Source organism: Azolla caroliniana, unplaced genomic scaffold, assembly GCF_043228905.1.
Source record: "Azolla caroliniana isolate FFs.n. ecotype wild unplaced genomic scaffold, voAzoCaro1.0.p SCAF_15, whole genome shotgun sequence".
Taxonomy (NCBI): Eukaryota; Viridiplantae; Streptophyta; class Polypodiopsida; order Salviniales; family Salviniaceae; genus Azolla; species Azolla caroliniana.
In genome coordinates this window covers 366,874-380,389 of record NW_028230450.1, presented here as the reverse complement: position 1 = coordinate 380,389, position 13,516 = coordinate 366,874, and the positions used below count along the sequence as shown (strand labels likewise).

Sequence of the window (13,516 nt, the reverse complement as noted above, 5' to 3'; positions counted from 1 at the left end):
TCAATTGTCTGACTCTCACCAACAGGAGGTCAAAAAAATGGAAGAGATTTCATGTTCTCTCAGAAATATCATTGTAACAAATGTTTTAATAAGTTCAGAAATATTGGTTTTATATTACATGTATGTAATAATGGTTAACAATAAAATATTGGTCTAAAATCTAGCTGATCTTGGTAGTTCAAAGAATGATCCAGTAAGAGAAAACATACTGGTATATTATCTCGCTGGTCCTGGTGGTAAAATATTATACCACTAAGAGTTCAAGAATTTTATGATCAATGGAATAAATCAAATTTAAGGAAATCCTTGCACAGTTTCTGCCATGCTTCCTTATCTGGCTTGTTTTCCTCAATGGATGCTTTGGCATGGTTAGCAACATCCTCCTATGCAAAAAATCAGCCACAGGATTCATGAAAACATGCAGTATTGAAAAGCAAGATTTTCTTGAGGCATGAACGTATCAATGAATGAAAAACAACTTTCAGGCCCTGTAGAAATAATCGAATGCATTACATCAAGTAAGAAAAAGGAAAATTGAAAAGAGAAAAATAGTGCTATAACTACTAGTACAAAGAAAATGGTTTAAGGATGTGAATTATGAAGTATTACCGAGATAACTCCGAGGGCTAAACGAGTTTCGATAATATCTGTTATCACATCTGCTTCAAACTCGGGGTGACCTTGAATTCCCAATATATGATTGCCAAAAGAAAATACTTCAAATGGTGTCCTTTCAGAGTATCCTAAGCCTTCTGCCCCAGGAGGTATTTCCAGTACCTGTTGGGAATCTCTCTCTCTCTCTCTCTCTCTCTCTCTCTCTCTCCCCGTCAAATCATCGATTATCACATCTTGCTTGGAACGTTGGATGTAAGCTACAAAAGAATCTTAAGAGTAAAATTCTCTCGTCCAGTTGGGTTGTTGACATAAGAAAATGCTTCAAAAGATGGAATGTGGATGATCATTTAGAGCTTTCGGGCGATGCTATGCATCATGTAATGATTGAGGAAAGGTTGGTGGAATCATTAAGGATGAAATGAGAAGCTGCTATGAGGGCAAAGCTAGAATACTACATTGCAAATATCAACCCTAAATGTTGGTCTCAATATAAGTAGCAATGGGCACGATTTCGGCTCAAACCGAACCGAACCGTTAAGCCATGGTTTAACGGTTTATTGGTTCCAAAAAAATTAATGGTTTGGATTCTCGATAAACGGTTCGGTTTCAGTTCGGTTCGGTTCTAAAACTCGGGTTTATAGGTTTACAGGTTTGGTTTCAAAGTTTATAGGTTTTTGGTTAACTTTTTTTTTTTACCTTAATAGTTTATTGATGTAATGGTTTTTTATTGATTTAATTAATTTAACTTAAATGTTTATTTAATTTAATGGTTCAATTTAATGGTTTAATGGTTTAAACTTTTTCTTAAATGGTTTGGTTTTAACTTTTTCTTAAATGGTTTGGTTTAAATACTGAGAGTTCATAAACGGTTTGGTTTTGGTTTGGTTTGGTTTCTTTGCCTTGAAACCAAACCAAACCAAACCGAAACCAAACCGTGCCCATTGCTAAATATAAGGCAAGCATGCCTATTGATCGTATCCTACCTTATCTCATTACCAATATGTGTAGTAATGCCCGTAGAGCCCTCACACTAGTTCACACTCGATCTCACAAGTTAGGTATTGAAGTTGCATCATGATATCAAAATGTAACGAATTTGAGGGCATATAAACTATGCAATGAAGGCATGGTAAAGGATGAATGTCACTTGCTCTTCACATGCTCGGCATATTGTGCAATTCGCTCAAGATATGATGACATATTATGAGGGAGTGATAACTTAAGTGCCATACTTAAGACACTACCTAGAAGGCTGAGCTCATATATGTATGCCTTATTCACGCATAGAGACTTTGTGATTCAAGGTATGAATACCCCTTTTTAGGAAGGAGACACATATCAAGAGCACATGTATACTCTTGTCCCATAGGTCAAAACTGGCCTCTTTATGGACGATAAAAAAATTCTAATTCGTAATTAGCTCACCCTAGTGGTAAGTTTTGGATTCGAACCCCAATTTTCTCACCTCTCTATTACTCCATACATATGCAGTTACTTTACCAGATGCCACCATGGAATGTACATGTTGAATCCATGACCTTTTGGTCTCCATTGGGTAACCTTACCAACTGAGCTACATATAATCCAAGGAGAGATGGGAGCAGCAGCTATAATAGCCAAGGCATTGTTCCGATCAGTGACATGTATCCAACGTCTTTGGGAGCTCCCTAAATGAAGGTACCCAAGGTTGGCACTTATGTCATCAAGACAACTGGCTGAAAATGGAGACATTCATTGTTGGTATGCTGAAATGCAGCACTACTTCGAGTCACATGGCATAAGTATAAATGCACTACCCCCATTCCGATATAGCTTGGACTCTCCCCATCTAAATATGACCAAAGTGGAAAAGAATACAATGATCTGAATTGATTATTAACTTGGAAAACAAGATAACATGGATCAGCCCCAAAATATCACTTGGTACGAAGATGACACTACAAGACACACCTTTTACACACATCGGAGAATGAATTCATCATCAGGCCACCTTATATACATCTATCTTATGTGTTGCGCAATGTGATAGGGCACCTGCGAACTTCATCACATCAGTTAGAGATTGCAGTAGGCATACACACACGAATACCTCTAGGAGAAAGAATTTGCCAATTGTGTCATCAAGGTGTGGAATCTGAAGAACACTATGTTTGGCATTGTTGTGTCTTTTATGAAATCAAAGAGAGATACCATTGCCTCTTCAAACAAGGCTTCAGCCCATTACGCAAGGTGATGGAATATGAGGACCAACGGTGCCTAGGACTTTTCTTGCTAAAACTCAAGAGACATAGGGAAAAGTTGAAAGAATTTGCTAATTGTGTCATCAAGGTGTGGAATCTGAAGAACACTCTGTTTGGCATTGTTGTGTCTTTTATGAAATCAGAGGGAGATACCATTGCCTCTTCAAACAAGGCTTCGGCCCATTACGCAAGGTGATGGAATATGAGGACCAACGGTGCCTAGGACTTTTCTTGCTAAAACTCAAGAGACATAGGGAAAAGTTGTTGGACAATGATACAACCACACAAACTCATCCACAAAGAACAATCACAACTTTCTTTAGCCCCATCACTCCTACTAATGTTACAAGTCAATCAATGGATACATAAATGGGCTCCCGACCAGGACATAACAAAAGGGGTTACAATAGATCGGGCAATAGTAATTTGTCGTGCACTAAGGCCCCAACCCCATGGTCCACGACCTCCACACCCTTGTCATCCACAAATAAAGGCCATTATCTCCACCCATCGGAGGTGCTTCCGTCACTTTGGATACCTCTTCATTCTGGATCGACCTATGCTAGAAATCTTTTGTAGGAAAAAGTTATAATATATCTAGCTTGAGAATCTCACATGTGCTAAAAACCAGATTCCCTTGTCTTTTTTTAACTTATTTACTTTTATATTTACTGAGTAATATTTATTTTATTTTGATTTGTTGTTCTCAAAGACAAGATAACACTTAAGATGTAATCTCTTGTTTGGTCTTATTGGCCATTTTGGCATCTTAAAAGGCGTTAATCTCTCTCTCTCTCTCTCTCTCTCTCTCTCTCTCTCTCTCTCTCTCTCTCTCTCTCTCTCTCTCTCTCTCTTCACACACACACACACTCCACATGCACATGCACGTGCACGTGCGCATGCACCATGGTATTAGAAAAGGATGCCCACTCTCTTTGGTTTATGCTACGATAAATTGGAACAAATGGTCAATGAGTTTGCAAAGCAAGAAGGCTTTGAAGAAGTTACCATTGGGAATGTAGTCATCATGCATTTGTTATATACAGATGATGTGGAGTTTTTCGTAAATACTTTAGAAGATGCCCAAAACCTTATGAGTGTGTTGGAAAATTTTTGTATGCATAATAAGCTAAGTGTCAATACCTTCAAAACAAAGGTTATATTATTGAACACTCAAAATAAGGATAAACCATACATTGTGTACGATAATGAGCTATTTGAACTGTAGAAAGCTTCACTTATATTGGGTTTGAGGTTCTCTCAAACCATAGATAAAATGCATCTGCTGCCAATAGCATAAAAGCCGGAAAGCGGGCTTACTATGCATTGGAGAACATGTGAATAGGTGGAGAAGTTAAATGCTGGGTTCCAAAGAAATACCTCTTTTACATGTGGTAAGACCACCACTTTTTGATGGGTTTGGATTATAGGGCAGTAGCATCCCTAAGACACGAGAAAGAGGGCTTACAATGCATTGGTGGAGAAATTAAATGTTGGGTTCTCAAGAAATACCTCTTTTGCACATTGGTAACACCAGTGCTTCTCTATGGGCTTGAAGTATGGGGCAATAACATTCCTAAGTTTGCTTGGAAAAAGTTTGAAAATGTCCAAAGCAACTTCCTATAAAGTTTCTTCAATTCACAAATTAGCCTGCATTCTCTTTGAAGTGAGATAGAGCATTGACACAAATAAGAAAAATCATCGACAATGCATATTTTGTTCTGACCAAGTTCATAACTCTAAGTCTCACACTTTGATAAAATCCTCTGCTTCAACCATACTGGTTCAGTCCCTAAACAAATATTTCTCAATCACAATATGCACTCTTAATTGCAAGGTTCGCTGATCAATTCTGGAACATTGAGAATCACTAAACTCCATATATATACCTTTAATGAAGATAATAAATTTCTGTCTCAGCCGAAGGGAGTGAGAACTGGCGTGTTCGCATTAACAATCATGCTTTCATCTTTCAAATCAGTCATTACAGGGTCAATGAGCTAGCTCATAGCTATGAGAGAGATTCCCTAAGAACAAGGTGGCTCTGGAATATGAGATAAATCAACGAGGACAGTGGGAACAAGACCTTTTGGAAGTGTTGGTCCCGGGGCACCTATCCTGACGCATTCTTGCTTGTTTGCTTGCTGAACCCAGGTTGGCGTTAGCTAACCGCCTACCAAACTTGACCTGCATCCACTAGACTAACCTCCAAGGATCTAGAGAGAGAGATTGACAATGAAGCCTGGAGAGGAACTCTGCACACTCTGCCCTAATCAGGAGAGGAGCATCACACACTATCATGTGACACATTCACAGCCATCTTCCAATGTTTCCCACCATTAATGACCTTGAGAAAAAAAGGTGTTGGGCTATACCCTCTGCACGAGCGGAGGAGACTCTCTCCTAATGCTGTTTTGGGTCTCATAGGTCATATTTCTGGCCTCCTGAGGATGTTAAAATATCATCATCATCGCCATTGTCTTATCTCTTCGCTCATGTTTCCATGATCTCTCAATCTCAACCTGGATTTTTAGTGTGTCAATTGATCGAGCTTACATACTCGAATAATATGGTGGACCGTGGGATATTGAATACATTATGGTTGCACTACTTCCTGAGATAGGCCTATAGAGAAACTGATGGAGTCTACAGAGCAAAGATAAATTGGCGGAGGAATGACTATAGATCAAATGGAGTTACATACAGCAATGACATGAGGTGTAGATAGTGGAAAATTTACTACCCTTTCTTACATTATTTGTTATAAAAGAAACTGACTAAAACCATCGAAGAAGATTTAAAACACTATCCAAAACTTCCAGAGAAGCTTAAAATCACTGATTAAAGGTCAAAATCGAAAATTCTTATTCAATTGCAGGATACAATCAACATCGATTACTCACTACTGGCTATTATATGCTTTCAGAGTGGAATGGTCTTTAAACTCTATTTATAGTTCACTATTCTAGATCTAATCTCATGATATTGTTGTGTTGGAAATAGTTCAATTTCTTGGAAATGTTGTGTTGTCACAATTTTTATTGAGAGAGTAAGTAAAGCCCAAAATTGCTGAGACCACAAGATCTGTTTGGAATTCAATGAATGCTATGTATATGTTTGTTGGAAGGGGAATCAAATTCCAGAATTGCTGACATAACAAGATCTACCTGGTTTTAATTTTAAATGTTCCCATAGAGTATATACACTTGAACCTGAGTCCCAAGATTCAGCTTTTTCATAACCAAAGACTCTGACCAACCACACCATATGATCTCACTATCCATATACATTTAGTTTGAATATATCTTTTAAGAATCATCTTTGAATACCAATACAGGACATAATTAGAAGGAACTTTCATTGTACCTGGTCTTGATGTGATTCGATAACTCGAAGCACACGCGGAAAACTTCTTCCATAAGGTTTTGTGCTCAGAATCTCAATAGAGAGCTCAATGGCTCTGGCTCCGAGCTCCCAACCCACAGCAGCCCTATCCGTTTTTCCACCTAACGCACGGCAAAGTATCTGGAGAGATGCAAAGACTCTCTATTTAGTTTTGTCTCTCTCTCTAAGTGGAAAAAAACATATCTACATCTACATCTCAACTTCTATATTATCTGTCTCAAAGTCCAAATTCTCTTCTTCTATGCATAAAACATCATCTACATCTCAGTCAGTTCTACTAGTTCTTCTTCTATGTACATATAAAAATTACATATACACATGGTTCGTGTATGGTTCTTCATCTATGCCCATGTAAACCCTACATACATAGACATGACACTTGCTCTTCTTTCTTTTTATACGTACAAATAAACAGCACATACATGTATGAGCCAAGAGGAGAATTTACCTGATGTCCGAAGCAGACCCCCAGCACTTTCTTACGTTTGAGGTGCAGTTCACACAGAATTTCACAGAGATTGAGGATCCAAGGATCGTTTCCATGAGCATCAAACTTGCTGCCAGTGATGACGAACCCATGGTACCAATCAAGGTCTTGAGACGAAGGGAAGATGCCATCGACTACTGGGATAATGTCCCATGTTTCTCCTTCTTCCTTCAGGAGATCAACGAACATCTGGCCATAGCCTCCATACTTCTGCTGTGTGAAGGGCGAGGCATGGCCTGTCAGGAGAACAGCAAACCTCCATGGCTTCTCGCTAGTCGTCATGAATGGGATCCCTTCAAATCTATGGACGAATGAGAGGGCGCCCTATCTTCTGCTGCTTGATGGGCAAATGGCCCACCATGTTCTTGTCTTGGCATTTAGAGAATCAAACTCCCCAAGAAAAGCAGCCAAAAGCAGCCAAGGAAGGAAGGCAGGGTTTTAGAGGGGGCTACCAAATTTGACCCCAGATTTAGGCCAAGCCCCCCCATTCCATTCAATGTTCATCACACATTTTTAATGGAAGTGTTTGTTAGCCTCTAGAGAAGCAATTTGCGCTTTCATTCGAACCTTCGTGACCCCCCTCATTCATTCCTTTTGGTTCCTATCCCCATGTCTCGCATAGTAGGCTTTCTACAAGGGTGACGATAAATTGATGGTAATGTAGGGGACCTGATAAACAAGGTTCGAATCTCACCTAGTCTCATTGAACCTTACGCAACTCATTGGGATCACTCTCACAAAATCATTTTACTATTAAGCCACCAATTGTTTGACAATCATCAATCATGTCTTTCCAAAGAAGTGAACACTCGTGGCCTCTCTCCCTTTTATATAGAGTGACCTTTCCTAATTGTCATAAAGTAATTTAAATCATGTTGAATGTGTAGGTAGAACATTGGATGTTGCTAATTGAACATACACAATGGAACAAAACATTTCATTGAATTAATCTTGTCTATTGCACAACTTCGCGATGCCTTTAGACAATCAAGGCTATTATCTTTTACATACCTCAAACGTGTTGGCAACCATAATGCTCATACTCACACATATAGTCAAATCGCTCGCTCTTGAGTCTTGTCATTAGGTGTGGACAACACATTAATGAGATCACATTATGTAAGACATACATTAAAACTCACTGGGGAAGAAAACATGATGCAAGAAATTGTGCATAAGATACATGCAATTTGCATGGTTCGTTCAACTATAATTATCCAACCTTAAAAGAACTAAGTGCTTTATTAAGCAATGTTATATTGAATATACATTAAATTTCTAATAATTAATTATCCAACCTTAAAAGAACTAAGTGCTTTATTAAGCAATGTTATATTGAATATACATTAAATTTCTAATAATTAATTATCCAACCTTAAAAGAACTAAGTGCTTTATTAAGCAATGTTATATTGAATATACATTAAATTTCTAACAATTAATGAGTCAATCTGACCATATAATATGCCACACACTTTTTGATGAGAAATATGGTGCACACTTTTTGATGAGGAAGTTCTAAACGTCGTCATGTCATCCAACACCATTCACCAATCACCAGATAAATAGTGTGACAAAGACGAGCATTGACAAGTCAAATAGATTTTTGATAAGAGTGTTGTGGTTGCTTTGATCTCCATGATGTGGAAAATATATATGTTTCTAACGAGTTCTACAAAAATCGCTTTACAATACATTGTTATCCAAATTATGCTCATTTTTTTCCCTTTCTATCCTTAGGGAAATGAATTAATGAGTTATTTGTGTTGTATTATGGCATTGATGCACCTCATATTTTTTCAATGATGCTGGCACACAAGGCTCACTGTTCTTTCTCATTTCCATTTCGAAAAGCATCTCGAGTGACAAAATCTTGTATAGCTTTGCAGAACACCCCCTCGAGGAAATGGTTATGTCATGCCGACTTAGGTTTGCGTAGTAGCTAACCTTCTTGATTATGGAACGAAGCAAACACATTACAAAAATTTATCATTATTTTCAGAAGACGTAATAATATGGTCCCTTTCTACCATTACAACCAAACAAAAAATTAATTAGCCATTGGAGTAAATGATGCAATATCTACATGGTGGCCACACAGCTTCGCTGCCACACCATAAAAAGCCACCACCACAATCAAGAGGGAAGAAACTAAGAGGTTTAGTTGTACATCGGCTAGTGACTGACCCCTCATCTCAAAATCCGATGATTCACATGAAGGTCCTTCAGGTTCTTTATGGCACCCACTTGGCATCCACGGACCATACAGTGTAAATGCAATCTGATAAAACCATAGCCCTTGCAATGTTAATACCATTCCACTAACCAAATCTATGGTAAAGCTCTTTGGAAAAGCTGCACTGAGCAGCGTGAATACTATGCATAAGCCGATTAAGATGACCAATAGCTCGTGATACCGTCCCTCGAGCCCGGCATGGGTTGTGGAATGGAAATTGAATAAAAGGTATTCAGCAGTAAAAGCCATTGCTGCAATAATGTAAAGCACTCCATCTGGAAGAGGAAGAAACCTGTCAAGCAAAGACTATTATTATGTAAAATGAATTCTTCAACTCTCTGCACACAGCCCTCTTTTATCTCTCTCAAATCTATTTCGCAAAGCGTAACTATAATAAACAAGTCACCAATATTTCAGTGCAATTACCAGCACCATTCCGGTTCTAAATGATCAAATTTGGCTTGAACAAGTCGCCAATATGTAAACAAGCATGCAAGAACAATCAAACCCCTGAATTTCAAATACATTTATCCACCAATTAACACGATGCTGGCAATGTCACTGTTTTTGGGGTATGGATATTGCTTTCCTTAGCTGTTGACAACTATCATAATCCAGGAATTCCCATTCCATATTCCATCTTTAGTAAATGCTGGAAAGTATAAAGAGCTGTTCATCTCTTTATCCTCATATTCTCTTGTATATCTTTGCTGTATTAATGTGCTGATAATGTTCAATTCTTGTGTACACCTTTATAAGATTGGTATAGTCTTTAGTAACTCATAGCTAGAGTGGGTGTATAACATGATGGATATTCAAGCCAAAATCCAGCATTTCGAACTGTAATGGTGCTGGTAAGGCAACATCGTGCATACCCACACACTCAGATTGTTTTGGTGGGTATTAAACACAATTGATCAAGTAGAGAATAGAAGTATACAACAAAACAAACATAAGTGCTAACCTACACCAGAAAAATCCATCTCAATTAGTATAGACTTTGTAACATCCATATGCAGAATAGATACGATGGCATTGCTACTGTTCAAGAGTCAGACGAAGGTTCATACATCAACAACAATGCAAAGTAATTCTAGGTACATCAACCTCCATGTTGAGTTTCTATCAATTTGCCGTTGTTTCGCACATTTAATCTTTGTCTACATTCGCGTGGATCACATTCTTTCATCCATCTCTGAGGATTAGATCCTCGTTTGACCCCATGTTATATTCAAAGTATCAGAGGGTTTTTGTATTGTAGAGATTCTCAGATCCACTATTTGCTACAATATTTCCAGTTAACACATACCAATTCACTCAATTTCCCTTCTCCCTCTTTGTAAATTGTGATTTGGCCTTGCTATCTATGTCTCTCTCAGTTGATTTTTCTGTTTATGCTTCTTTAAGCTCCCACATCAGTTTGTATATTCTTCCAACAGATTCACCAAGTTTCGTCAGATCCTAAAATTGCAGGCAAGTGCATTTCTACAATAGATTGTGATTCACAACTCACTCAAAATATGATTCAACTTTTGCTGGAGAATAACCTCTATTCCGCAGATTTTAACTTATTTCTTGGAGGTTGATGTATACTACTGATGGTTTAACTTCACTAGCTCAAAGATGGGCATACGTGCATGCTCATTACAACAAACTTCTGCCAATGTCTTATAATCTAACAATTGAAAGTCTACTATTTGTTCTGCCCATATAGTTCGGAATTCTGCAACTTCAATGAGAAGATGACTCCCTAGAGAATTCTTACTTTGGAGAAGACTTTGAACTTTTCTTTCCAACTTTTCCATCTAATAGAAGTTGCAAGTCTCATCTCATAGGTCAGTTTAGCCACTTGTAGAAGTTAAATATTACATTTCATCTCTCTCCAGAAATCCTTTCAAGTTTTCCATGTGGTAGGCAATTCCATTGAGTCGAACTTCTTCCAACAGTGTTCTCCTCATATTTCGCGACATTCTGGCTTTCTTCACATACTGCGGTGCGGCTATACCATAGTGGTAAATCATGTTTTTCGTAATCCACTGCATTCTAATCTCATTACTGCCAGTGGAGAAAGTAGAGGCAAAAATGCAGGACCACCAGACGTCCTTACCAACTGAGCTATACATTTATTTATCCATGGATCTCTCAGGTTTTTTCTTGTAATGGATGTGTGTGTGTGTGTGTGTGTGTGTGTTGGCTTGGTGGTTTACACCATAGCATCAAAGTCATGACATTGAAAGAATCCAAGTTTGATCCTTGCCATGGGGCTAGGCCAGATCGTCCCATAGATCGCAATTTATCTCCCCTGAACTTTAGGAAAGATTTTCTCTCTCAAAAAAAATAGGTAACATAGAAATCAAGCTTATACCAAAAAAGAAAACAATTCATAATTAAGTTAAATTGGGAGAAAGAGAGAGGGAGAAGAAGGTAGGTAGTACCCTGTTGTTTCACTGAGCAGCGCTGCGATGCCGTAGAGGAAGAACATGAGGAGCATGGCGGCGTGTTCGAAATCATTGAGGTGGGCAGAATTGAGGGAGCCATGGCCATCAGTGAACCGCATGTGGGTGGAGTAGAAGAATTCGATGCACATGTCGATCAACGAACCAATTGTGATGACATAGAGTTCGAGGTACTTGAGAGGGCGGCATCGGCTCCCAGGAAGAGGGTGCCATATCCTCCCTTGGAAAGAACCGGCTGTCCCTCCCACATACTTCACAATAGTGTTGCCTACATGCCAAAGACCTATCAGAAGAAACAGAGTACCTGGTAGAACATGCCCTTCAAAAGACCCCATCTCTCTCTCTCTCTCTCTCTCTCTCTCTCTCTCTCTCTCTGTGTGTGTCTCCTCTTCTCTCGAAAAAGCTCTTCATTCATGAAGGAATTATGGTGCCTTTGACCTGATTGCCATACATCCTGCCCATTACCCTGACACACATAGCCATAATTTCTCTCTCTCTCTCTCTCTCTCTCTCTCTCCTCTTTTTAATTCTCTTTATGCATTTGCCTCCTTACTTTTCTAAGAAGGTTCTGACACTCTTCCCTTGTTCTTTCCCTTCTTACAATTGTCCACCTTTTCCATGTCTTTTCCACTTATCAAAGGAAATATGTTGTCAATGATGTCTTTGACTTATGATACACTCTTTGATTGTCATACATGAGACACATATACATAGTTGTAGATTATCCCTCGAAATGTTATGCTTAAAGGCGTCGTGACTCGTTACACTCAATTATAAACTCGTGTTCCCTTACTCATTATATTGTGAAGCAATGCACACTTAAATCCCAAATCACTCCCATAAATAGCTTAGCTTAGAATTAGGATTAGCACTTCCACCTTCTCTAGTGCCAGTCCAACACTCCATGAGCAGCCCCTTCCTAGTGAAAGCATTATGACAAAGTAAATTAGAGCAAGGTCTCTAAGGTTTCAATGTGACATTCGATTTGGTTTGAGCTTGGTAAGATTTTGCTCTCTTCCCTTCAAATAAGCATCATGTTAAGGTATTCTCTTTGTAAAATGGGACATGATCATGCATTCCAAATGGGTATTCTTTAATGGAGTCAATGTTGGTCATTTGGTAGGACTGTAAATGGACCAATTGACCTATGATTATAAAGGGGTTGAGGTTTAAATATTAATGTAATAAAGTATGTTAAAACTATTAAATACAAATAATATCTTTAACAATGATAAAATGGATATGATGAAATCATCGACACACCTTTAACATTGTAGGGTCGGATGGCGAGCAACATAATACGACCAATCAACATCGGCCTCCTCTATATAAGGTCAAAAGAATAATGCACAGAGAGAGAGAGAGAGATTCCCAACATTGAAATACCTCCTGTGATTAGTAAAGCGCTCCAAAGGTATCAAAGCTCTCTATATTATAACATTATCTCCTTATTAGTCTAGTTATGGTTTTCAGAGATTTACCAAGTTTCTCCCTTACTCTTCTTGTGAGTATTTTTGCATTAAGTACTAATTATGGAGTTTTGCAAAGTAACCTACAATCAATGTCACACAAAGTCCAATCCAATGCATGTTCATGCCACCTTTTTTGTTGGTTCTCTTAGTCAATATTTAATTGCCAACTACCAACTCTCTAAAGGACCAATTCCCCCTTGTCCATCGGACAGACAATTCCCCACGATGTGCTACACAACATCCTAATGACACTTAGTCAAGGAAGCCCACCAACATCATTATACAACCACGACCAACAACCAAGTTTTAAATGTGTTTACCCAATTCCATGAAACTAGGGTATTATGTTTCCATATACAAGATAGCCATCTTTTCAAGTGTTATTGCAATATTTGATGTTGCTTAGAGCCCATTCTTTATTAAATTTCGACCTAATATACAAAAACTCTTCTTTTATTTGGCCTAACACCATCTACACTCTACGTTAATACTCTCTTTTAGTCAAGCAAAATAGGCACACTATCTCATAACCTATCATTTTATTTTAATTAAATGATAAAGAAATCAATAATAACCAATTTAATCAATACACCTTCAATCAATTGC

The 13,516-nt window shown here is 38.2% G+C and overlaps 2 protein-coding genes across 2 annotated transcripts; both read right to left on the bottom strand.

Moving 5' to 3' along the window:
• Positions 1-29: 29 nt before the first annotated feature.
• Positions 30-7,064, bottom strand: LOC147854201 (gamma-glutamyl peptidase 5-like). Its single transcript, XM_087331557.1, has 5 exons — positions 6,709-7,064; positions 6,222-6,380; positions 610-777; positions 266-383; positions 30-227 (listed from the first exon to the last, which is right to left on the bottom strand). Exons 1-4 carry the CDS (start codon positions 7,027-7,029, stop codon positions 276-278), a joined length of 756 nt encoding a protein of 251 aa, XP_087187683.1. The 5' UTR covers positions 7,030-7,064; the 3' UTR covers positions 30-227; positions 266-275.
• Positions 7,065-8,720: 1,656 nt separating this feature from the next.
• LOC147854200 (plant viral-response family protein) lies at positions 8,721-11,921 on the bottom strand. The gene is made up of 2 exons (XM_087331470.1): positions 11,418-11,921; positions 8,721-9,274 (listed from the first exon to the last, which is right to left on the bottom strand). The coding sequence occupies exons 1-2, from the start codon at positions 11,771-11,773 to the stop codon at positions 8,797-8,799; spliced, it is 834 nt and encodes a 277-aa protein (XP_087187596.1). The 5' UTR covers positions 11,774-11,921; the 3' UTR covers positions 8,721-8,796.
• Positions 11,922-13,516: the final 1,595 nt, after the last annotated feature.

Bases quoted from the DNA above. Each gene is read 5' to 3' on its own strand.
- LOC147854201 (XM_087331557.1), bottom strand. From the start codon at position 7,029: ATGACGACTAGCGAGAAGCCATGGAGGTTTGCTGTTCTCCTGACAGGC. The intron at 6,381-6,708 runs GTAAATTCTCCT...GCATCTCTCCAG, and splicing joins GGGTCTGCTTCGGACATCAG to ATACTTTGCCGTGCGTTAGG. The intron at 384-609 runs GTAATACTTCAT...TTTTTTGCATAG, and splicing joins TAGCCCTCGGAGTTATCTCG to GAGGATGTTGCTAACCATGC.
- LOC147854200 (XM_087331470.1), bottom strand. From the start codon at position 11,773: ATGGGGTCTTTTGAAGGGCATGTTCTACCAGGTACTCTGTTTCTTCTG. The intron at 9,275-11,417 runs GTACTACCTACC...TTTGCTTGACAG, and splicing joins CTGCTCAGTGAAACAACAGG to GTTTCTTCCTCTTCCAGATG.